Raw genomic sequence first — 26,513 nt, forward strand, 5'->3', positions numbered from 1 at the left:
TTCATGTCAATTTGGTCAGGTTGCGACTTCCTCATCGGAACTTTTGTACACAGAACAACAAAAAATACTTAAGACCTTGTAAACAATTACATTTTATTACCGTCTGTATAAAATGCTGAGCAATTTATTTGCAGCACCGGTTCATGCAATTTTCTGTATAGCAAAGCTTTGAAAATATCCCTTTCTTCTTTTGAGTAGTTAGGTATAATAAAACTATAAGTACGCACTATTTCTGTTCAAATATTGCTCACAATATTCCTTAAGATAGTTTACAATCAGCCTTTTTACAATTTTGCAAATGTGAGACTAAGTGTCTTAGTGTTGCAAATGTTGCAAAAATAAACATTTACAATATGACTCCAAAAATCGCAGCCATATCACATTATCACAGCCAAATTGAAAGCAGTTTGAGGGGAAATCAAAACACTACAATTTACAAAGTACCTCAGTTCACATTTTACTAAGAGTGGAAACATGCCAAACTCCTGCCCTTGGAGACACACAATGTATTCCACCATTTTCTCTTGCTAGAAAATTACCTACAGATGCTAAACTGTAGTGATGGGAGAGTGAGGCTTTATGAACCCACAGTCAGTGGAACTACTCTGGTTTCTCAAAGACGTGCTTTTTACATGGGGATCAGAGCTCAATAATGCATTCGGACATGTCAATGACTGGCAGCACATAGAAGCTCCACCAATTATGGGGTTCATCAAGCCTCAGTCATCCCCAATGAACTGAGGCTATGTCTGCCTTCTTGAAAACATCACTTTTTTGAGAAGCCCTAAGAAAGCACTCCAGAGATAGGTGTATTATGCATGAAGCAGCTGAAGGTGTGAACTGCCTGCTACCAGCATCAAGGTTGCCTGCATGTAAAAGCCTCTGTTGGCGTGAGCTCTACAGAGTAGCCCATGATGTCAGCTACATGCAGCTGTCAATCACCCCAGACAGAAGACGTTTGCACTGCACTGCAGTGAGACTTTGTGCTGTGTGGCTTCAGGAATGGTCAAAGTGCTTCGGTCTGTCAGACTTGATCTTCTGCTGTCCCCACACAGGTGCTGACTGCTGCCCCCAGCCCTCCCACCCCATCCCACCTTCTTCAGGTAAGGGGGTTCAGCACCTGTGCCCCCTAATCCACCTTCTTAGGCTTCCAGTTCTTCCACGTCACCACGCCAATAAACGTTCCTGCGAATGAAAACAGGTGTGGGGTTACATCACAGTCACAACAGGATTACACAGACCAGACAGCACAGAGGACTCTTAATAAAGTCCTTCATCAGCCCTGCAGCTAATTCTGTGGCTTAAAAGCTCTGCACCAAAGCCACATACCCCTGAAAATACATTATAATTTTCTAGTTGTAACTAACAGAACAGAGGATGAACGAACCTTGTCGTGTGCGTGCTGGACACACTTACCTATACATAGGACTAAAACCAGCGCTGCCACTCCAGGAAGGATGACGGAGTACTCTCGAGGAAGAAAATATTTGTGGATCACGTGATCGCTATCCACAAAGGGCTAAAAGGAAACATAGGTAGCTATGAGTATACCAAAAAACGTATTCGTACTATTAACTAAGGAAGCGATATTTAACGGAAATGGCGACATACCAGAACTATAACCCAGACCGTGTAATACGTAAACAGCAGTAGGCTGAAGCCGACTAGGCCCATCCCGACCACTTGATCAGTACCGGTTGCCTGGTAATCAGAAAGGGACAGAGCACAAGAGCAATTTGTTAAGTCAAAGAGCATCCAGTTTGCCACACTCTGTATGATACATTTAGCCACCCCGCTAGCTACTCAGTTTAACGCACTTCCTAGCAACTACCTTTGCCGTTCTACAATAATGCTGCAAATTGGCTATGTAACTAACACAGATAACATTGCTAAATAGCTGGCTAGCTGGCCGGTTAAGAATTTAGTTAACGTTACGGTAGCCTGGCATTCCGCTCAAAGTTACATTCAAGATTTTAAAAAATATATACTTTTGGTGTTACGGTACTGACAGTACTAACTTACTTTATATTACTATGTCGTGAATAGCTCGCTAAGTAACAGTATCTGTTATATTCATCAATTTTGTTCATTTCGAGCTTGTAAGCAAGCTCCCCAGCTAGCGAGTTAGTGATCTGCTAAATATTGAATGGGTAGCTATATTAAGGGAAAACAACGCTCACAACATATTATTTACAACCACTTAATAATATTAATACCCGATATGAACAAATGTTTCTTGAAGTGTAATCTGTACATAGGTATGATACGAATTCATTTAATCCGCACTCACCATGTTAGCTACGTGTTGCTTTCTTCTTGAATGATTATTCTACTTCCGATGTAGTGACCCGGAACTAGAAAACGTTGCTGGTATAACGATTCAAGGAAAATGTAGTTTTTTTTGTGCACACTTACTGTGCCTAAGCATAAACCTCGACCAGGTTTCAATAGAATATAAATATATAATGTGTATAATAACAACCGCTTCTTCTGGCTGTCTGGTTCACATGTTAGATTATGGAGATCAGTGAATTTGCAGCCCCAACAGCAGTGTGATGTAAAGGTAAAAAAGGCACTGTAGCAGGGGTGTTTGTAGCTATTGAAAAGATTAGGGGCTAAGTCAGGTTTGCCTGGGGCTTGTCTTTTATTGAAGGGGGGTCAGCCTCGGTTGGTTGGGGAGGTTATATCTACCTTTATAATAAACAAATATTATCACACCTTCGGACGCTGCAAATCAAGTTCCGCTCTGTTACACAGTCTGCCTGTTGTTTTGCTATAAACACCTTTTTCAGGGCGAAAATATTCGAGGCCCCGAATGATCGGACCTAACGACGCCACTGCATTGTAGCATAATGTAGCCTAATCTGCACAGTCTGACCTAATATGCAGCCTCCACCCGCCATCCCCTCACCCCAGATTATAGTTATCTTTGAGGCAGGTAAACCCTGAAGAGAAGCCCCAATCTGCCGTGTGTGGTCATATTTTGCTTCATTCAACATAAAGCTGTAGACAATTGATAGTGGACAGGAATTCATATCATAATTTATTTACATTTTCCATGATTTTTCTTTTTTTTTTTTGCCAAGTATGTACTGAAATTCAAACCAAAATTATTTTAAATGTGTTAAACTGATGTCATTTAGTGCTTTATAACTAATACATAGAGGTATTACTTGGGTAGAATGACACGTGAAAGACATTTTGTATTACGTTTACTACAACCCTTTCAAAGTTACATCTGGTCAGAAGTAATGTAGAAATAGGACTATATTCATAAAATAATGACAATTTTTAACCACTGCTTTGGTAGACAATGGTTGCACTGCTTGTAAACAAAACATATTTTTGACACAAATGCAATAAAGAAAATGACAGACATTTCTCATGATATCCCATCATCTTTATTCCCTCAAAGTGTTACATTTATACTGTTTCTATTTACAGTTATAATCTAGACTGGGAAACATTCAAAGATGAGTATAAATATACTCCAAATGTGAGGTCACAGTGTTTGTCAAACTGAATCTCTTTTTTAAGGAAGTAAAATCCTGTGAAGAAAGGCATTTAATTTGAGCCTTTAAACATTTGCCCATATTAGCCTATTTAGAACAAACAATTATTTTGTGGAGAACCATAAAAATAAATCCATTTTAACAATCCTGTCTTTATATAGTTAGCTATATGTCTATCAACCACAGAAAAATACTAAAGTCTTTTTAAAAAATTAATACAAGAGTTAGAAAATGTTACCTTGTAAGAGGAAGTTTTGGATTCGTGCATATGTGAAATCTCCATTCAAATAAAAAGAGAAGAAAGAGAATTGAACACCATAAAGAATGAATAAGCAGCTAAGTGCTGTTGTAATAACTATCTTTCTGCTCAAAGGTTTCACATAAAAGAGCTGTGATTGGGTGGCACTTCTGTGATCTGTACTCTGTGAACTGTAAATGGTGAGGAAAATAACCTTTTACCCAGATGGGACTGAGCATCAAAGAATTAGTACAGTGACACAGGCTATCAATTCCTGGTATAAGAGGGTGCAGAGTTGTTTAACATTGTTCAAAAAACCTAACATGTGAGTCTTATATATATCAAGCATGAATAGCAAACTAGGCAGGTGTTTGTCCTTTCCAATATACAGAAAAGTGAGGCAAATATGAAGACAGTGGCAGCCATATTTATGGGCTGCAGTGGTTTGCAGTGATCACCAGAGGTTCCTCACCATTTACAGTTCAGAGTACAAATCACAGAATACCTTTACCCTCAGTTTTTACCAACAGTCCCTTACATTAAAACAGACATCTGTTTCTTTATTAAAAAAAAAACAATCACAAACAGAGTTACAAACAGTCAAGTAAATTTAGGGAAAAAAAAAAAATCTTTTTGTAAAACAGAAATAGAGTCCCATGACATTGCTTTGCACTCAAAATTCGATATAATCTTTCACCTCTTTCTTGGCTACATTTAAAGGTTTTCACCGAAAAGGGTCTTGAACCCATCCCCTCCATGTTTAGGTTATATCAAAAGAACAAATAAACCAGCCCGCTGGTTTGAAAACATACACACACACAGAAACATATAATTATTAATATTAATATTAATAAAATAACATCTATTTTGATAAGAAACTATAGCACTGAGAAAGAGGTCCCCCTCACCCCCAGAAAGGTGTCAGTGGTGCAGATACAGTTTCAGAGGTTCAGGGAGTCCCAGTATGCACACCAGTGAATCAGGTGATCCAGACACCTTGCCATTTTTTGTCAAATTTTAAACGTGACCACAGGGAAGAAAAGTAGGGAACAACGGTTGTGTTTAACGTGCACAATGAAAAGTGAGTGTTCAAGCAGAGGAATCATTTGGTGCTTGAGGGTGCAAGTGCATGCAAACGCACTTGCACAACCCTTTTGTAACAAGTGCAACAGTACCCCCTGCAGTACTGGCTCAGAACAACTGCTGGAGGAGAGGGATTCCTTTACATTAGAGCGTTACTTACACAAGGGCAGCTATGCAGCCTGTTTCTCCCTCTACTAGGGGGTGCTGCAGTTAGTGAGATTATACCACCCATCTCCTCTTAAAGATCTCTTCTTGGCTTCTTTTCCTGGACGCCTGCACATCGAACTAGAATCTGAAGGTGTGGCTGATTGCTCAGTTCAAATACGCCACTCCTGAAGGGTTACATCATCAACTCTCCAGGAGGGTGATCAAAGATGGCTGACTAAGGTGCAAAACCATAGGGAAACAAATGCTCATATTGCACAGAGGTTCCTCTCATGTTCATTAGAAATCAATTTTAATAGAGTAAACAGTGAACGCACACACACACACACAATACATACATATATTCACATGCAGAGAATTAAGGAACCATGTTCCTGTCTAACGAAAACTCCTAGATCTACTGGAAGAGAGATTTTTCCACCAAGAGACAAGGCTTAAACCAACAGACAGAGAGAGCTTTCATTTGATCTGAGGCAACGTGCTGCATATTGTGAGGGGGGGGGGGGGGGGGGGGTGGTGCTGATGGGACGAGGGCTTTGGGAAAACAAAGCATCCATTGTAAACTCCATTGTTCTCCAATGCAGGTCAGGTGCAGAGAGTCATTGACATGGCTGCTGAGCAAAACATCATGACTCTGACTCATTCAGTTTTTATGTCATCCTACCCACAATGCAATTGTAATATCCCCTGTGTCAATCACCCAAACAAGCCTCACAGATGGGATGCTAGCAGGAGTGGTTGCAAACACAATTGCTAGACTGGTTTAAAATCTGAAGAGAGTATCAAATTATCCTGCCCATAATGGCCACCTTGGATGGGTGCCCTTACTGAATGTGCCCCGCTTACATTCCAGGATCACAGATGGTCCCATCTGAAGCTGAAATAGGATTCTGATTTCAAATTGTCGAGTAGAACAAGAAACTGCTAAACAGGAGACCTCCGTACTTCCCTTTCTAGAAGGGTCTGGGTGGAAGTAAGAGGCTCTAGATCTCCTTGGCTGCAGCCCTTGATGCATATTAGTGACAAGACAGCAAGTCATAACAGCTTTAACAACATCAGAGGCCAAGTCTTAAGTACTTTGCATGATGAGCTGAACACCTGTTGAGCAAAGAGGAAAATCTGTGGTAGAGCCACTCTCAGAACTCAGCACCAGTGAAGAACAGAGCAAAGTAACGGCTCTATCGCTATCTGTCTCTTAGCCCCCACCCCCTTTTCCTGTTTGCTTTTTGTCAGATGGCTGTTATCTAATTAAATTCAATTTAATCCCTCTCAGAAAGGAGTGCTGGAATGTCTCAAAGTGCATAAACATATCAACCCTTCCAAAGAACCCAAATACAACCACAAGAATGGCCAGACGATGCTGCCCCCAACATATCTATGCCCGTTCATTTTGAGTGAAATAAAAGTCATTTATTCAGGATCAACACTAAGAGGAGTCCGAATCCATCTGCACTCATAACTAGCAGAGGAGAGGGACAGCAGCACCCAAATCTCCTCATAAGAAGTACATGAGAGAAACCATAACAAAATGCATTCCCCAAGGAAAGAAAAAAGGCAAAATAAACCAATTAATCAACAAAAGGAAAAAAAATATAAAAGGTCATGCTCCCCTTCCTCCTGTTGCCGCTAGCACAGCCAGGGCATGGAAGTGCCATTCCAGACACAGTGGTAGTGCTGCTAAATAGAACAGGAAACGCACACTGCTCTCAATGTGGGGAACGGCCGTCTGCTCTTCACGGCTGCCCCAACGTAGTCAAATGTGGCCGGCCATAAATGACTACCAAAGATACTTCAGTGGCTCTTAAATATTCTGTACCGCTGATCTTATAATTACTTCTAATGAAATTTAAATTCTGACTGGATGCCGGAAAAAGTCTTCTGCAGTTTTCTTGACAACCTGACTCTCCCTCCTTTCTCAAATTCTGGTGACTGGTGCATGGGGTCCAAAAAAAAAAAAAAACTTTGTGCACAACTGAACTGTTGTGTGCCATGACCACTACAGTCTCAGAACAGACTTGAATTAAAGTGCCACTTGAAAAGAAAGTCCCTTGCCACCAACTTCAAACCTCTACTCCCATTTCCCAAAATACACTTTGTCTCCATGAATTAAGAAAGGGGCTCTCTCAGGAGAAAGCCTTATGCAAAAGCCTGTCTGTGGCCTATTCATGAGCCCACAGAATATTCTCACATCCCTGTGGTAAGAGATGTGGAAACACTATGGATGCCAGTACGTTCCCACAATGCCACTCAGGGAAAACGACAAAACACATGAAGACCAGATTTGCTCTTCCATCTTTCTTCCTGAGCTTGCAATTCCCAGCAAAAATGTTGGGACGAAACAAAGCGAGGGTGCACAAAGAGACTGTCTCAGTAACATGGCTTTAGCTCATTTCCTGGCCCTACAGCCCCCAAATAGTGGTCTGTAACAATTATTTCCCTTGATTCAATGTTACCTGGATTACTGTGTTATGTCCAATTAAGTCCAACATGCCACTGTGTACATTCTGTGTACACACATGACAAAGCAGTAAACATAAAACACAGGTTTAAACTGCTAAGCAGGAAGAGTAAACTTGAATATCTTACAAGTTTAAAACCGTAGTGGTGGCCCAGATTTTGCAGCTAACCCTCATAACCTCTAATACTACACACCAAAAGATTTCAGTTCCCAGACTCCTTGGCACCCAAATGGAATGTAAAAAAGTTCCATGAAACATGTCCTTTTTCCTCTGTTTTTCACAGCGGTACATTAACCACAATGTCTTTGGCTCAAGGGGACTAAGTAGTCTGGGAATTGTAAATTTCCAGATTAAATCTGTTAAACCATATAACAGGTCTAATTAATAATATATTCAGAAATCCAAACACCTTAAAGAGGGTGACAATTCAGTATCTGGCCAATCTTCACTTCTTGCTCTGGCTTTATGATTTTGTGACGTTGGTGTCCACGGAAGAGGACATACTCGTGTGCAAGTGCGCACGCACGCACACATACACACACACACACACACACACACACACACACACACACACACACAGGAGAGGACACTTTCATTTCTGGGGAATCTGTAGGAGCCACATGCCAGGATGAGACCAAGGATGGCAAGGATCCATCTGCCGCAGGACTAGAACTGCCAGGGTCCTAATGACTCTCAATCACTACAGGCTCAAACACACCGGCTGACACCCTGAGGGAAAAGGCAAGAGGGGAGGGGAGAGAGAGAAAGATGGGGCATTAGATCAGTCATTTTATAAAAGGGTTTGCTCCTCGGTGGTGATAACAAACTACTTTGTGTTCCTGTTTAATCCATCTCTTGCACATGTGTGGGAGCACACACATTCCTGCAGATTCCAAATTCTCCTACTCTGGGTTTTTAGCCTAGGAGTGAAGGCTCTAGATTCTCCCCACAACCCCTCCACCCAGCAGCTGAATCAGAGGGAACTGAAACCTTGTCATCTGAAAATGCCACATTCAGTCAATAACCTCTGTGAGTCACTGTGATACAGTGACAAACACGAGCATATAAATACATCAAAAAAATGTCCCACATCAAAGTCCTCAGCATTTCCTATTGTTAGTTACTTCTCCTCTGTCTTTTCACTTATTAAAATGCTAGATAGAAGTGTCTGCTTGCTGGAAGTGATATTCAGAAGATGCATTGTTTTTGTTTCATTTTAAAAAGGATTTGTATTTTGAACTAAATCAAAACAAACAAGAAGTCTACGTGCATTTCATATTATTGTCAATACTAATTGCAAATACATTTCCACTATTAAATCAACCCCTTTTATATATGAGTTTCAAAAGGAACATGAGAGATCTGAGATTTTGAAAGAGATTAGAGCTGGTGCATATAGCATATATGGAAGTTACAGAAACAGAAAATTATTTCATGTGTCGTTTCCTCATGCGCACACACACACACACACACACACACACACACACACCACACCACACCACACCACACACAGTCCCGTTCCCCGTTCTTACCTGTTCCCCAGCTGAATTGCGCTCAGTGCTGTGGTTCCATCACGGCTAATAAACAGTCTCAGGTTACTGTCTGTGAGAGGAAGATGGATGGACACACACACACACCCAGTTAGACAAGGTGACAAGAGACAAGAGAGTGGTGTGCCACTCTCTCTCAATGCATAAATATGCACTTTATAATAGTTCTTTAATTACCAAAAACTTCAAAAGCGTTAACATGATAATCGTCACTCATGGTAACGCTCCTTAGTCCATGTCTTATAAAACCAAAACACAACTAGACAACATTTTATTTGCTACATCATTGCATCTTGTAACAGATTGATATTTACTGTTACAGTAAAGTGGGTTGGCTCAAGGGAACAACAGTGGTGTTCCTTTAACACACACCAGACTGCTATCTTTTTATCTTCCCTGCAGATTTATCTTGGGTAATTTGCTGTGCTCTTAATTTTACATATCTTCATTAAATCAGTTTTAGACTCCGGTACCTTAACCACTGCTCTACCCTGCCTCACTGAGTGTCAGTCTGCTGCAGCACTCTCAGCAGGAGCACTGCACTATTAAGAGCCAGCAGCAGGGGGAGCAGATGAGCTGAAGACGCCTCGCCCCTGTCTTTACCTTCGTTGTTGCAGACGTCGGCAAAGTTCTGGCTTTGAACAATTTTCTCCACGATGTCGTCAGCATCGATGCGTGTGTCATCAACCCAAGTGGGGTGACTCTCCACTGTGTCCTTCTTTCGCCTACAAGGGGAGTTGGAAAACAGATCTCATCAAAATACATACACACATACACACACACTCACGCATGCATGCACACACTCACATCTCCAGATTCTCACACACAGAAGCACATGCCAACTGACCAGCAGATGGAACTTCCAAAGTTCAATGCCGTATTCTTTCAGTATACGTCTTTAACTTTAAATACAAATGTTCCTTTTTTCCAAAGTAAACTATTTTTTCATTAATTCTGCTGATCACTGGACTTGCCTTTATGAACAATAAAAGTAATGATTTAAATAAACCAATTGTCCAAGTTAGGGACAAATGTTGATTGGACCCAGTGCTAAGCACTACATCTCTGTGGACACACATGACACCAGCAGACAGCAGGCAGGGTGGTGGAAGAGGGGTGTCCCTTGCCTGGAGGGTCTGTTGGAGAGCAGGTTGGGAGGTGGGGGGCGCGGGGGTCTCTCGGGGCGGCTGGGCTCCTTCTCGGGCTCTGGGGGGGCCTCTCCAGTGGTGCTGGGGGCCCCGGAGGCGCTGCTGCTGGTAGAGGTGTTGCGGCGGTGGGTGAGGTCCGTCTGGCTGGAGGAGCCGGAGTGCTCTGTGCTGCAGGCTGGAGCCAGAGGTAGACAGTGAGGAGGACAGCTATCCCAGCATCACAACAAACCATAGACAGCTAGTGACTGGAGGTGCTCTGTACAGAGCCAAGCATTCTTGATCTCTTGATCCAGGATAACTCACATACATGACATTTTCAGATGAAGATCATATATATATACTGCAGGATATTTTGCTGGTGCTATTCAGGGTCAGTAGAATGGAAGAGAGAGGCTGCTGTGTTCAGCGAAGGACCTCTCACCTGATGTCTTACTGTGCTGACTGGCATAGCTGGAGTTGCGTGAGTGGCCAGAGCGGAAGACCTCATCTGGACTGGACAAATTCTGATCTGGTTCTTCTGGCAGACCTGAAAGCACACAGAACCCAAGCTGGAGCTCAGTCAGGCTGCTCAAGACTAGCACCAACCACACTTATTTCACATGCGTGCAGGGATCCAGACATTTCTTGGGCTGAGCTTCAATGATGTTTATCCCCAACCTAACAGGCATTTCTATAATGTCAAACAGGCTGGAACCCTCTTGGCTTAAGCTGATCAGTAGAAATGTCAGAACAAACTAGAAAGGCAATATTGTACAAACAATGTGTTTGTGCTTATATGTGTGTGTGTGTGTGTGTGTGTGTGTGTTAGCTTGTGTGTACATACAACATATGTGTCTGTGTCTGCATGCATGCATTTCAACAACTCCCCGACCCCGATCCTTTTACCTGAGTTGAGAGTTGGGGCCCTGGATCTGTGGGTACGTCCCATTGTGGTAGGGCCCCCAGTCCCCTCGCCCTTACAGTCCAGCTGTAGGGAGGGGTCCTGCCCCGGGATAAATATGGACTTGGCTGTGCTGGGGGGCCTGAGGAAAGGACATGAACAACATAATGATGTCACAAATCACAAGACATAAAAAACATTACATCAGTTACACCTTAACTGTATCAAGTCCCGCTGATGTCATGGAGAGCCAAGTCAAAGGCAGGTGTTAAAGCTTAAAATTCAACAACAGGGAAGACGAAATAAACACACAATATTCACTCACGTTTTGAAGCAAGGATCTCCAGACGAAAGCGTCATCCCAATTGTAACCTAGAAAAGGAATAATGTAACATTCAGTGTCAGGCAGCCAGGGAAGCATTTCTTTAAATGCGAGGCTTCACTCAGCAGAAGAAAACAGCTAAACTGTCATGGACTGCAGTTATGACATGCATTGAATCCCCACTCCCTCTGGTCCAGGAGACTCAATGTTCATGGCATTAAATTATTTATCTTTAATGCTTCACATTTTGCATACTACCAACGATTCTTTTTAAGTGTATTCAAAGAATTCAAACCTACAACTCTGATTACACAGACTTTCTTAACCACCACTCCACATTGTGACCTGTGTAGGGGGAAACGGGTTCCCCCTCTTTCCTCTGGCTCACCTTCAATATCGAGTTGTCCTGCCGGGTGTTCTTGGTGTCATAGCCCTCAAGCAGACAGCAGCGCACGGTGGAGCCTGAACCCGCAAACTCAGCCAGGTTGAGGTCAGCAAAACCCAGCTTGGGGGAGAGAAGGGGATGATAAAATAAGGGTGCGCGGGGTGGGGTCAGGTGGAGTAGAGAACAGAGTTGGGTAGAGGAGAGAGCGAGAAAGGAGTGAAGGACAGTATGAAAGAGAAGTGAGACGGAGTGAGAAAGAGAGGAGGTGAAGGAAAGAGACATGATCCATTACACTGAGAACCTGATGTGAAACCACAAGGACATGAGGGAAGACATTGCTCACATCAATGTTCATTATAAGTGTAATCATACAAACAGTTTGATTAAACAGTTACCCAGACACTTCATGGAAAGTATTTTTCAACAAATCATGATAGGACCCCAAAAATCAGCTTGTGAGGATTATCAAATTCCTTCCCCCAACTGCCCTAAATGGTGATGTGTGATGGAAGCCCTGCTTGGATAGGTATGTTACACCCCCTTGAGCTCTTATAAAGAGATGCAGCAATTCATACATGCTTCCCGTAAGCACATGGGGAAATGGAGGGGAAGGGTTAACTTTCTCAAGTGCACCATTACGTAACTAGGACCATGTCGAGTTGCCGAGATCCTCCCTCCGAGAAGTCCTTGCTTCACCGTGGACTCAACATCCCCACACTGTCTGTGTCTGTACACCACCACCCATTAAGCATGCTGCTTTTCTCCATGACATGCGCCATGAGTGATGACAAAAGAGTGCCAAAGCTTTGCTATTGTTGAAAACCAATATTGATCAATATTCACTCCTTTTTTTATTATCTATTTTCCCCTTTATTCCCCACCAAATCTGTTTCTGGAGCAACAGTGAAGCAAAAGAGTTCATCAATTCAACCAGTTTGATTTCAAGGTGGGGATCTGTCGTGACTGTACGCTAGAGCATGGTGCCTGAATTCAATGAGCAAATACTGGGCTCTGTAAGATATAGGGAGAGAGAATAAAAGGCAAGAAACTCAGCTATGCAAGTCCCTCTGAATTAACTGAGGAGGTCCAACAGATACTGTTCTTGTAATATCAATATGATCACTAAACATCTGCCTGCTAGCTCAGAGTAATGTGTTCAAATCCTTGAATAAACCAGACAGAGTGTTCCACTGTTCTACTGGCTACCTCCAAACTTTCAAATGTCACACCATGTCATGTGACTCCCTTCTCCCTGACCTCAGAACACTCGCATGACAACCCTGCTGCCGGGTTGCACATACCTCAGAGAAAACACAGAGATGTAAAAGACTGGCAGAGTAAGACAGTGAAGCTTTAACAGGACAACTGTTTTACAGCCACACCTTGCAGTTACCCGGTCCCCAAATCAGACTGTATTGTATTAGCCTGGTTTGACACTGTTGCTTATTCAACAGTTGCTCTGCTAAATGAATGTAATGTAATGTAATTTTTATTGTACTATACTGCTAAAGGAGTAAATCCTTTCATCCTGAGAATGAGGGCTATAAACTGAAAGGATAGCGCTCAATCATTTATGAACAGTCACATTAGGGCTGGTGTTGGAACATTAGGTAACTTGTTTTTCATTTAACACACTGGTCAATTTATTGCTTTCCAGGACTCCAACTCTCTGTTACAAACAACACATCCACTTAAAACACCGCTGACTAGATCGATACATTTCATCATTGTGACAATATAATTAAAATGCTTGGAAAAATAGTGTGACTGGCTCCATTTGAAATATTTTTATCCTTACTGCTATTATTGTCTTTACTTACTTTGACACATAAATTCCCTTCTACTGTACTCCAACTTCTGCTTTTTGTGCTATTAAAAAGGCCCTGGCTTTGTCACAGATCAACAGAACTAATTTTGAATGGGAGGAAGTATACAGCACCACGTCTTAGTGAGTGGTGACGTCTACTTAGCTTTGATCCCGAGATACCCTCTGGCACTGAAATGGCACTCCTCAAAGACAATTACCTTCAGCACCAGACAACAGCAGTCAGGCTAAGATGCAACCTGCCTCCCTCCTGGCACTCCCTACGGCCACCTGTGTAATGCCACAGAGACTCCAGACAGACACAGATAAGACCCACAGCTGAGAGCACAGGGCAGGTGTCTGTATCACTCACTGGACCGGCACCAGGAGACAGATGGGCTCTGAGAGCAGTGTCTGAGGGTGTTAAACAGGTCCAGAGACTAAGGCTTGCCGTGTAGTAAGAGTGGGCCATGCTGAGGCAGGACTAGAGGACCTCTGTGGAACTCCCGGGACTTCTATAGGCAGGGAGGATTGCCCTCTGTTCCCCTTCCTCACTACTCTGCAGAACTGAGGACTCCTGCAGCCCTCTGATTGGCCGATCTCTGTTGCGCCTCTCGCCCGGCTCTGCTGACTTGACGGAACCCACCGGACTGTCGCTCTCTTCCCGGAAGCAAAGAATCAGCAAAAAACATGAGGAAACAGAGGGGCACAATCTCTAAAGAAAACATCCTTTTAGTTTTATTTTTTTGTCCCCTGCAAGAGTTAAGGCCTCAGGGTTTCCTGCGGGATTAGGAAATGGGGCACCCCCCACCCCTTTCCACGAGCCACCAGTCAGAACCCTCGTTCTGAATCCTGTACACCTGTGCATGTAGACAGATGATAATGTCACCTGACAACTGTGAACACAGTTTAAATACACCCCTGGCAGCGTTTCATAGTAGAGGTGCATAAACCATAGATCTAGAATTACTACACAACCACATTGCATCTGATGAACCAAACAGCTCTATCCAAACAGATGCTTTGAATGGATGTACAGTATACTAAGGGAACTGCTTCCTGCTCCTACAACCACAGCAGTTTCATTTGCAAATACAGAGACACATTCAAACAAAGATCAAAGCTGAAGCCTACCTGTCCAAACTAATTGTCAAGCGTAAAATGAACTGGTGCTTTACAGTCTATTCATTGTACACCTGACAGTCGAGCAGTTTTGCATGATTTTGGGAATCTCTCTTTGGTAATGCATTCAGTATTATTTATGTATCTGTATATGCATGAATTAGTGTTTCTGAGGCCAAAATACAAAGGTATTTTGTTCTACCAGTAGCAAAATATAACATGCTGCCTTCGATCACCATTGCTTGGATGCCTCTCCTCTCTGTAGTGAGGGGTGTTCACACCCAGGCCACAAGAGGGCAGTCAGCCTGCACTAGACTGGGTGCTGTCAACGCACCAAATGCCTGGCGCGGAGCCAAAAACCATGTGGCAAAAACAAAAACAGACAAAACAAACAGACAGGCAGCAGAGTCCTCAGACAAACCCAGGAAACTCTGTGGCACCTGCCATTTAAGACACACATCTGCTATCCTCACAGATCAACTGGCCTGCAATTAAGGACTGGCGCTGATCTGCCACCTTTAAAAGGATTTGAGGAGAGACAGACGGAGGGGCACAAAAAAAAAAAAAATCATTCTCTACACATAAACCTGACAGGGAACAGAAATAAAACTTTCAACCCTCATGCTGTTACTGTCAAGTCTTCTGTCAGATTGAGGGGGGGGGGGTGTAGGGTAGGGGTGAGGCTCAAAGAGCATCTGAGTCATCAAGCAGCACAGACATTAAAATGAGCTGGCAACTTTCTGACTGCAACCAAGTTGCCTTAAAAAACATCTGAATCACTTACTCACTCAAGCAAATGGTTGACCAAGTGAAGGCCTCACCCTCTGTGTTACCACTAGCCAGCAGAAAGGCGCTAACATGGGGACTTCCCAGAGTAGTCTCAGTAGCTCAACAGTGCCTGCCTGCCCTTGTTCTGGATGTTTGAGAGCCATGATTCCCTTCCCCTCTCCACAGTTCAAAAGGCTGAACATCACTCAGCTGTCTAACCTCCATCCTGGAAGGCCCCACACAAGTCTACACACACATTTGGATGCAATTGGACAGAGAAAACTCAGGTAGGGAGACAGAGAGAGAGAGAGAGAGAGAGAGAGAATGAGGAGAGAGAGGAAGAAAGGAAAAGGAGAGAAGGTACAAGAGAAGGTCAGACGTCAAACTCCTACCTTTGAAAATGTCTTTCCTCCTTTGAGTTCCTGCAATGAAAAACAGGAAGAGAATGATAACAGCTACAGCATGGACTTGACAGGCAAATGTAACCCCTTTATGTAATATTTAACCTTTACTTAGACTAAGCAAGGTCAACTGAGAGATCCATGTGACAGTCAGCCTGGAAAAACAAGGTATGAAATGCCAGGGATTATCTAACCAATTTGCTATAGGGGGGATCAGGGGAGTCAGGTAAAAAAAAATTGACCAGGACATGCAGGAACACCTTAATGGTTGTGGTAAGTGCCACAGGACCATTAATGATCAGAATTTGTAATGACATCAGTTTAATGTCTCATCTGAAAGGAAGGTTTATCAGAGAAAAGAGTGGCCCCTGCAGGCCCACTGACAACACTTCCACAACCGGATTCTTCCCAGTGGTCACACACAACTCCTTATTATGCCCAGCCAGGATGGCACGGCTGAAAAGGGTACGGTTTGAGGGTGTTCACCTTGCGGACGGAGACTCGGCAGATGCAGGGGTCCAGCACTCCCGTTGCAGGGTTAGCGCTCATCTTGCAGACAAAGGAAAACTTCTTCTTCCAGCGAACACAGTTCTCCCGGACCTCCTCTCTATGGTTGTGGGGGGGAAGAGACAAACAGGTCAAGTACAGGATATCAGCAATATCACCCTATACGTTACTAGGACTAATGACTGACAGCCTTTTTATTATTAGATCAGTGACATCTGACATCAATTACAATTGAGTTTTTCATAAATTGACATTTCAACTTGTCTTGCATCCACAATGCATCTGACATGAGATTGTGAAAGGCTACATGTTCAGAAAATTGGACAGAAGCCAGAAATAATTATCTTATTTATCAATTATTTAAATAATTGATGGAATGTATATTTGGCTATTAAATTACATTTGGTCTACTACCATTTCATGTCATCCTTACTAAGGCATTGATACTGTTACAAAGACAGAAGTCCCAGGGTAGAGGTAGACACAGGTATTACAGATGTAGTGCTAAAGAAGTAGAGACATTGTGTGTGTGTATGTGTGTGTGTTTGTGCGTGCGTGCGTGCGTGCGTGCGTGCGTGCGTGCGTGCGTGCGTGCGTGCGTGCGTGCGTGCGTGCGTGCGTGCGTGTATAATCTCATGTAAGGAGCAGCCAGGCTGCAGTCATTAGGGTGCAGGCCTCTAGCAGAGCCCTGAGTGGATATACTTTGATATATTCTCTTAAGAACTAAAGAACTTTCCTTAGGTAGTGAGACACACCTATTCATCACCAGAGAGGAATGCCTGAGAGAGAAACATTCTGTCGTCAAGGACACCATGCCCAACAGGTCGGACTATTCTGAACAACAAACACAGCTTTGTAAATCTGAATAGTTTTGAGGTCACTGCTTCACTGAATCAAATACTGACTGCACCCACAGGCACTGAAGGGGGTGGTTTTTACAGCATACGAATAATGTAACTGTAATTCAAGACGTAGCTGTTTTTTTCCTTATTTGTCCCACTTTCATTGTTTTCTCTCCTCCTTTTCTACTTGCTGATCTCAACACCCGTATATCACATCCAGTATACTTTATCTGACTGTCAGAGGGAACATACCCAGTTCCTCCCCCAAGTTTCTGCCTTTTTTCTCCCACTCCCTCCTTCCTTTGCCCCTCTTTCCCCCTCTCTCTATCAGAGGAAGAGGAAAGACTCTACAGTATTGGCACACACAGACCATAATGACATCCCAAGGTGACTGGAGCAATCTGTAGATGTTCTAGCATTCCTGTATATGTAGGGTGGGGCAGGGCATGAGAAACCTGTAGTCTGACCTCATCGTGTGATTGGCTCATTCTGACAGCTCCGCCATGAGGTCCCACCCTGGCTCCCCTGTCCTTCCCTGCTCTGATTCTCATGGAGAAAGGCATTTCCCATTGCCTGCATGCATATTATGGTGAAACTACCCTCATTTTCACATTCTATTGGGGGACATTCATCTTGTCCAAATAACTACCCATTTTTTCCCCTTAATTCTGGAAATTCTCTACACAGGTGCAGATATCAGAGGATTTTGACCACACGAATGGCTGTAATAACATTAACCTTTGTTTTTTTAGCCGAGGTGAGACATGCACACAACCACAGACTCCTGTACTTCTTAATGAATCCCACATTGCACAGGCTTTAACAAGTAACATCTGTTTGAGTACGAATTCCTCCTCTAGAAGAGTGAGGTATGCATTCACATGCAGACATACACACAGCAGTGTGAAATTTCCAACATGAGCTGTGGATCACATATTGCACCCTGCTCTAGGAACACTGTACACTGTACTCTGCTCTGTTGTACCCTACAGTAGGGTACAAAAGCACTGCACAGCACTAGGATTCAAACCCACAACTTCCTGGTAACAGGCTAAGTTCCAAAACCACTTAACTGTACAGCCACACCCAGACTGGGTCATATCCACAGCACAAAATTACAGACACTTATAATAGCCCCATCAGACTTACCATTATTCCCCCAATTATTACACTGTCATTGGCTGCAGTGAGAGGATCTTTCACAGGAAAGGATCTGTCATTGCACCATCTTGGATTGAAAGGCAGAACATGATGCCATAGAGATGGCCAAGTTAAAAGACTGAAAATTCAGAGGCCAAAGGGAAGTGAACAGATTTTTTTATGTAAACAAACTCCCTCAAGGCCACAGAGGGCTTCTGGTGGAGACTTACACATAACCCCTACAATGTACACATACATAACACATATCTACCATACCCCATTTCCACTTCTGTCAAGTTATACACAGTAACCAGTAATCACTAGGATGCCTAGCAGAAAATTAACACACTGTAGTCAGGGATGTGTTCATATCACTGCCACTGTCCACAGGGCCTTGACAGCACTGGAGGAATTAACTTATAACAGCACAGTTTGTTCAGTCATTAGGGTCCTAGTTCAGGCAGTCATCATGGTGATAACTCAGAGCCTTGTAATAGTAGTGAAGTGCCCTTATTATTGGCCAGCCCAGAAATCCACCCACAGACACTCCAACCAAAGCAAGCCCTCGTTCCAGAGGGTGGAAACTGCAACGTCAAGCAGTCCAATGCAAACAAATCAAACCTCAACAGCTGGGACCAAGTCAGGTCAATGAGCCAAGGGAGTAATGAGGCAAAGGAGCAGTAATCAATCACCCCCAACCCACTAAAAGAGCACAGAGAAAGTGGGTCAGTGTGTCCCTCACAGTGGGTCCTCCACACCATCCAGTCTGTGAGACAGGAGAGGAGAGGTGGCAGTCTGAGAGGAACCACAGGGAAGACAGTAAGCAGGGCATTATTTATTAGTTATTCGTTTGGCAGCACACACATGTCTGTGGATACAGGTGCAAAATACAGTGCTCAAATAACAGTTCACAGACTACATTTGTATTACATTATTTAACAGCTCAGGAGAGATCCCTCTATCCAGGGTGACTCATATTACATGTTTCTCTACTTGCACTCTCATATCGCTGGACGTTTACAGAAGGAGTTCAGGTTACAACAGGCACAAGTGTACAACAGCAGTGCCCTTTCCAGGACTCAAACCTGTAGCCTTCTGGTGACCATCTGAATTTCCTTATGACTATGCTAGACTGCTGTCCTTTCTGGAAAAAGGATAATACAGAGTACAAGTAGTACATACAAAATACCATTTACAAAATTCCACATGCAAAATTCCAAACATCATATCTGCAATACCTAAAACCCATACAGAGCAAGTGCAAAAACACAGGAACATGACCAAGCGTAAGTACCACTACCTGTAACAGTTGAGAACACAGCAACCAGGTAATCCACCCAATCTAATCGCAGGTGACTTATTCCATGTAAAGACTCATCTCTGCATGTGCCGTTTTACTCACAAACCACAAAGAGAATATCAGAAAAAGCAGACATAATGGCTATGCACTGTTAGGGCTCGTTTCCCCAAGCAACTGATCCAGGAACATCTTAGCTGACCTTAATCCCTGACCCAAACCATTATGCTGAGGAAAAAAAAAAAAAAAAACTAATCCTGAGACAGTGCTTGGGGCAGAAAGTACCTACACCTGTTTCATGTGTCATCAATGACTAAAGCACCTGACAAATGAACTAACTTGCCTTAAAAGAATATTAGGATTAGTGCGATGCTCCTGTATAGGAATGGACCACTCAAACAGGGTCTACCACCAGGCCAAACATGTAGAGCACGGCATTTAAACAGAATTCACTGTCCCAGTCAAGCCAGACCTTTTATTTTATCACTCCTCACCTGGGACAGCAGGAAGGGGGTGGTATTTGAGTCCCAGCTAAGTATGGCTACAGGCACAGTTCCAGAGCATCTGTTGCTGATCTCAGCTGCACTGTACCAGGATCCATAATGGAATTAGCCACCTAGCGTTATGCTCCACCCACTGATAATGAAATCTCTCTGACTCTTGAGTCTGACCCTGACCCCAAACACTGCCCACTGGATGTGATAGGTAGGGAAAGGTTTCATATTAAAGGGTTTTTTAAGAAATTTAGTTTGACAGTAAGGCATGTATGGAGTGGGCTGCTGTGTAGCATAGTGGTAAGGAGCAGGAGTTGTAACCGAAGGGTTAACAGTTCAAGTCCCCACCGGTGCACTGTTGTTGTACCCTTGGGCAAGATATTTACATATTGGGATTTACAATAATGCAAGGACATGTGCAGTATGTACTGATGGAGCCATGAAAATGCTAAAAAGTGATCCAAAAGTGGACAACGTGTCACAGGTACTGAAGCAGTCTCAAAGTTTTACAAGTTATTATCTGATCCAAGTTAAAGCATGCGTTTCCAGCAGATACCACAGGGGGAACAGAGGTAAGGAGTTTTTACAGTTTACAAGCCAAATGCAATTTCAGCACCATCTTCCTCTGCAGCTGCCCACAGGAAATACAGTGTCATCACTGTACTTCCTTCTCTTTCCTGTTACCGTGGAAACATCTGCATGCAGATATATGACAGCTCATACTCATTTCAGATAGCCACTGTATTCATGTGAAAATTAAGTATTAATAATGTGGGAGATATGTATACAGTGTCATTTTGTTTATTTTGCTACCCATGCACTGTATAAAGTCACAAGTGCAACTCTTGTTGATGGCTTTACTGTGCAAACAGCATCAGTGGTCAGCTATGCTTCCTAGTCTCACACAGCACAGCAGTGTTAACAACAGGCTTTGCTGCTAGATGCTATTGGGACAGACACCGGCGTTTGTCGCTCCTGCTTTTAACCATACTGTCTGTGAATGTATTAGGAGAAGGGTGTGTGAATGAGGGCCAGTCCACCATGGATAAAGGCATTACATGTGACCAGAGGGCAGCCAGGGATCTCCGTTTACATGTAGGTGACGAGTAGTTGTTGCAAGACTAAGATATACATTTTAGAAATTCTGTATTTTTATTCCCTTCCTCTCCTGGAACTCACTGCTCTGGGGAGATGCAGAGGAGCAGCTCAACAGCACCAGCAGTCATAGCTCAGCTGAAATTATGGGATACTGGCAACATGTCATCTACCAATCCCACGCAGGGCCATGCTCACTACTGCAGAATATGAAGCAGGACAAAGCATTCAAACCACAGAGAGGGAGTATGAAAAAGCACACAAAGACACACACACACACACACACACAAAACTTGTGTCCTCAGCAACTGATCCAGGATCACTTTACCTGACTCGCTTTACTTGACAACCCATACCCCCAACCATTAAGTGAAAAATCTTAATGAACCATTGGTCCTTACTACACCCATTTCATTATACTTCAGACTGTTTGACCTGACATAAACCAATCTGCTTTTTATGAAAAGATCAAAATATATTGATATGGTAATGTCAAGCGCTCAAAAAGTTCAAAGAGCACTAACAGTCAGACAGTGTACGTAATGATTAACTTTTTTTTTTTTGTTTTGTTTTTATCTGTAGATGTCTTCCAACATAAACTAATTCAGATGAGTAACTGACACAATGCACAGCTAGGCCTATTATAAAGGTCTCACAAAGACCCACTGTTCCATCACAATGACCAATGGTGACGCTCTGATTTGATAACATGAACACACACAAACCAAAGGTTGATCCTCAATGCCGTTTTACCCCAGGGGGGCAGGCTGCATTTCTTCTACCCACCACCGGTTTGTGCTGTGATCAGGCTCTTAGTTCATCAGAGGAAGAGCATCTCCATGGACTAAGACTGCTCTCTCTCAAGATTGCAGATGAGTGGCTCCAACAGGTGACCTTTGAACAGCACAGCCAGACTTACCCAGCTATGTCAGCCTCAATTCTCCTACTCATTTCAGGTAGAGAGCCCTGAAACACTAATCCAGTATTAGCTAACCCAGTCAAGATCAAAACCCAAACCACTGCGTGGGGGAGATAATAAAGTTCAAAGTGATAGAGGGCAAGTACACAGGGGTACCTTTAAACATTCTTCTCCCACTCAGGTCAATATAATCAGACCAGCCCTCTGCAAACAAAGGCATAAGGCTAGATGCTAACCAAATCCAAGCAACTCAGTTTCAGCCTGTTTCTCTGAACATGCTCATTCCTCAAAATTGTTGCCAGGGTCAGGGACACTGTGCCACATCACACAGGTTAACTTTCAACTAAAATGGAACAAGTGTGATTCCTGAGTGGGTCAATGCTGCTGTACCCTTGAGAAAGGTACTTAACTTGGATTACACCAGTAACTGTCCAGCTATATCAATGGATAATATATCAAAATCCAAACTAAAATTGCCCTGGATGTAGGCATCGCTTAAGATTATAAATATATAAATGTCGGGTAAGAGAGATCAGAGTCACGGTCATGTCATATAAAACTGTTATGCTTGTCTAAAAAGAAAACACAGGGTCTCTCGAGTGGCTTGGTCAACTTAAGTGCTTGTTGCAAGCACAGGCTAAGTCCTACAGCCTGGGTTGGTGCCTAGTCATGTTATTTGGTGACAATGACCAGGAGCCCACAGAAGCAGAACAAACTGGCCCGCTGCGCTACAATGCCACTATCCTTTACATAAGCCAATCCTCCAATCAGCATTTGCCCCACTTTGGTGTATTGTGGGGATCTCAGTATGAAGCAGGAAGAAGGGTCATGTAACAGTGTCGCAAAGTGGGTAAGGAAATGAGCATTTAATCCAAGCATTGAGGCTGTATAAATTAATGTATAATTGTGTGGTTGTGTTCTCATGGCCTCCCGCCATGCCTAAACAGCTTTTAGACAGCCTAACCTTTGGTCACAGCCACTGCCCATAGCAGTATAGAGATACTGCCCATAACACTCAGAGATGAAAGTCGTTATTACCAAAATTTTAACTCTATATCATATCTATTTATAGAGCTGGATATTTACTCAACCAATTCATGTTAAGCATAACTCAGGATTACAACTGCCATACCTCGGAATGAAACGGAGGGCAACCTTTCGGTTAAAAGTCACACTACTTAACCAAGCTCTGGGACCCTGGGTGTCCTTAACTGGTCCATTACCCTTTATCTTTGCTGCTAAACACCTCAACTTAAAACTATGACACAGAAGGAACAAAGGATTCTCTTTACAGTGTGGTTTTCTGACCTGACCACACTGCTCTGAAACATTTCTACCGAGTCATGCGTTAACGTTACCACTTATGATACCATAAAGCTGTTATCTGTAGATCATTTGACCACCATTTCGGTCTAGCTCAATAGGGGAGTAATGGCACTTTTGAAGCTGGGCCACGTGCTGTCAGTGCACCTGTTGGCACGCTCACACTGTAGCCTCGCTGGGTTTTAGAATAACGGACTTCACACTGTGATGGGACCTGCTGACTGCCTCATAAGAGAGGAAATGAACAGGAGTCACTTCCTGCTTTCAAAACCATTTTGGGTCCTCTTGTTTCTTAAGCCAGGAAGTCTACTCCGTCTGCATTTCGGTCTCCAACAGCCTTTTTTCCCAGCTGCCTACACCTTAAATGTACTTCAGCTCAGCTTCAATGCTTAGAAATGCTTCTCCTTTAACACATCCCCCGTTTTCAGTTATTTTTCATTAAAAGGCTATTCAGACAGTAGCATTTTTGTAATGGCCGACTCACCTTCAACACACAACACACACACACACACACACAGCATGATTCTAGGGGGCAACAGAAGGGCGTTTAATTCCTGCTGAAAAGTGGCATTACATGTTGCATAACAGCAGGCACCAAGAAACCCAGGTATGACAAAGCAAACACACACACTCCCCTCACAAGACAAAGTAACACTCACAAACCATATAATACGCACTGAGAAGGAACACACGCACATCGAGGACACACGCCCTCACATTTGCGCACACACTGTAACACAAACACACCCAGACCAACACGCACGCACAGATAGGCACTTCCTGCTCTTATGCAAGAGCAGCCTCAGCTGTGCACCTATACCCTACATACACCTGTACACATCACCCTCCAGCACAACAGATGAGCGCTGTATCAGAACACGTGCTCCTTACCTGAAATGCTACTAGAACTTCATCTATGAAGTTGCAACCTGATTGACTTAAAGTAAATGTCTCAGAGAAGAAATCCCTCAGAGGTATGTACTGTGATTAGTCCTCTGTAACCAGAAGTCGGAAGTCTTAGCATCAGCATGTTACTTTAACAGTGTTGAATTTAATACCACAGTGTACGGAGGCTACAGGTTTAGACCTACACTGGCCTGAAATCTATACAGACCGGTGGTCTGGCTAGACAGCAGGGACTCTATGCAGTCCATGTGAGAGACGAAGCAGATGTGGTTAGATCTGCTCAGAGCTGCTCATTCACAGTGGAGCTGGAGTGACTATGTGATATACTTTCACCTGCAGGCCTGGCCTGTACTGAGGTCAGGTTAGAGGAAGAACAGGTTAGAGCACAAAAAAATCCTCTGCTGAGTTAGCATTCAAGTCTCTGCGTCCCTCTGTCATACTCATTCACTTTCTCGCTCACATGGACGCACACAGCTGCATCCAATCTGCCCCATGGACAACTATACGAAGCAAAACGGAAAAGCCTCTAAAAAATTCTTCAAAATCTGGAGAGAGGGAGAGAGAGAGGAGGAAGGGAGAGAGAGCTTTTTATTACTGTCATAAGGACCATTGATAAATCAGAAACAGACACAAAATAGAGCAAAAAGAGCCACAAATACAGCTAGCAGAAGAACAATGGCGAAACTGTAACATTCCCTGAAGAATGAAGAAACACATGAGACAAGCGCTGTCTCCACACCTTACCAGTGCACCGTTAGCTTAGCTATAATGAAAGTGCTTACATGGTAGTTAGCTAACACAGCAGGGCAGTTGCATAACTGAGTGTAGGTGTGATATGCAGGTGTGTGCGAGGGGCTACTTGCTCTCTGTCGGACAAATGTAATATTTTGATTGAAGGTAGCACTGAAACTAGTGGCCAGAAGTCAAGAAATCTGCACACATAAGCATAAACAAAGGGACTTAATGGATACCACACAAGCACACACAGACTCCAAAACATACACAATTTAGATCCAGCATATGAAAGTTCTGCAGAAATATGCCACTTGTGCTGGCAGCTGTCCCTAGCATGAGAACAATGTATGAAACTGATCTGAGGTCAGCAAATAAAAAGCACAAGGAGGCACATCTGGTCTGGAATCACCGAAAATCCCAAGGCAATAGACTGTTGCTTTAAACAAGGCAAAGGCTGCCCCGTTTGTGCTTCCACAGAAAGAGCCTACCAGCCAATAGTGCTGTAACACAGCAAACCCCAAGACAATGCCAAGGTGTCATACAAATGAGAAGAAATTTCATTAAGAGCAGAAAACCACCAGAAAAACTGGCTGCAGCTGAAACTTTGCAAAAGGGAACCGTTGCTCCAACACTCTGATGCCTTACACCCAGACTCAGCAGCAGCCTGGCAACAGGTGTTATAAAATGATCTATGTACACATGCACACACACTTAGATGTATTGGACATTCTTGCCATTCACTAGTGATAAATTCTAGAATTCCCACTAATGGGAAAATCTGCAAAATGGTTCCAAACAAATGGGCAAAGAAGGATTTGACCTGAGGGTCAAAGGTTTGAACCCCAGGGTCTTTTACCTCTGAGTAAAGTAACATTACCTCAAGCACCAGAAGTCCAGATGTAACTTTACAGAATGAACCTGGTTTAAAAATGTAACTCGTCCGAAATTGTCGTGGATACATGCATCTGTTTGGGAAATGGAATAATTTAAAGAAATGGCAGGGAAGCAATGGAATCAAGTTAGCTCTTCCGTTAATGCAATTAGGGAGTCACTGCAGTCGGTTGGTTCCATTCCACATCCCAGTGACATGACCATCAGCAGTTGAAAAAAAGAGGGTGTGATCAATAATTCAGAATTTTTCTGCTTGTTTGAAAATGGATGGATAAAAAAAGAAACCCTAAACACTGCTGGTCTTACAGGGACAGAACTGTGGAGAGACTGATGCATTTTTCATAGCTGGAACAGTTCCACATCCATGTCTAACTGTGTAAAGACAAGCTAAACCTCTCCCCCCTATTCTCTGGTTAATTCCTCCTCTGTGAGAATGACTCAGGCTTTTATTAATAATTATTCATCAACAGGCACCCTCATCCAAAGTGATGCATGTAGGTTATACTGCAGATATATATTGCTACAGC

At 43.3% G+C, this 26,513-nt stretch overlaps 2 protein-coding genes across 2 annotated transcripts in view; both read right to left on the bottom strand.

The window, feature by feature from the left end:
- dpm2 (dolichyl-phosphate mannosyltransferase subunit 2, regulatory) lies at positions 1–2,339 on the bottom strand. The gene is made up of 4 exons (XM_036529776.1): positions 2,291–2,339; positions 1,612–1,701; positions 1,417–1,519; positions 1–1,185 (listed from the first exon to the last, which is right to left on the bottom strand). The coding sequence occupies exons 1-4, from the start codon at positions 2,291–2,293 to the stop codon at positions 1,130–1,132; spliced, it is 252 nt and encodes an 83-aa protein (XP_036385669.1). The 5' UTR covers positions 2,294–2,339; the 3' UTR covers positions 1–1,129.
- A 5,671-nt stretch (positions 2,340–8,010) lies between these two features.
- The window catches only part of LOC118778085 (protein FAM102A-like), a 32,545-nt gene continuing 14,042 nt past the window's right edge, over positions 8,011–26,513 (bottom strand). The window contains exons 2-11 of the mRNA XM_036529422.1: positions 16,324–16,444; positions 15,829–15,858; positions 11,746–11,862; positions 11,361–11,407; positions 11,041–11,177; positions 10,577–10,681; positions 10,135–10,330; positions 9,611–9,732; positions 8,990–9,059; positions 8,011–8,186 (exon numbers count right to left, since the gene is read on the bottom strand). Coding sequence (XP_036385315.1) covers positions 8,141–8,186; positions 8,990–9,059; positions 9,611–9,732; positions 10,135–10,330; positions 10,577–10,681; positions 11,041–11,177; positions 11,361–11,407; positions 11,746–11,862; positions 15,829–15,858; positions 16,324–16,444 — 991 coding nt within the window. The 3' untranslated portion in view covers positions 8,011–8,140. The remainder of the gene's footprint in view (positions 8,187–8,989; positions 9,060–9,610; positions 9,733–10,134; positions 10,331–10,576; positions 10,682–11,040; positions 11,178–11,360; positions 11,408–11,745; positions 11,863–15,828; positions 15,859–16,323; positions 16,445–26,513) is intronic.

This window comes from Megalops cyprinoides, chromosome 5, assembly GCF_013368585.1.
Source record: "Megalops cyprinoides isolate fMegCyp1 chromosome 5, fMegCyp1.pri, whole genome shotgun sequence".
In the NCBI taxonomy this organism is placed as follows: domain Eukaryota; kingdom Metazoa; phylum Chordata; class Actinopteri; order Elopiformes; family Megalopidae; genus Megalops; species Megalops cyprinoides.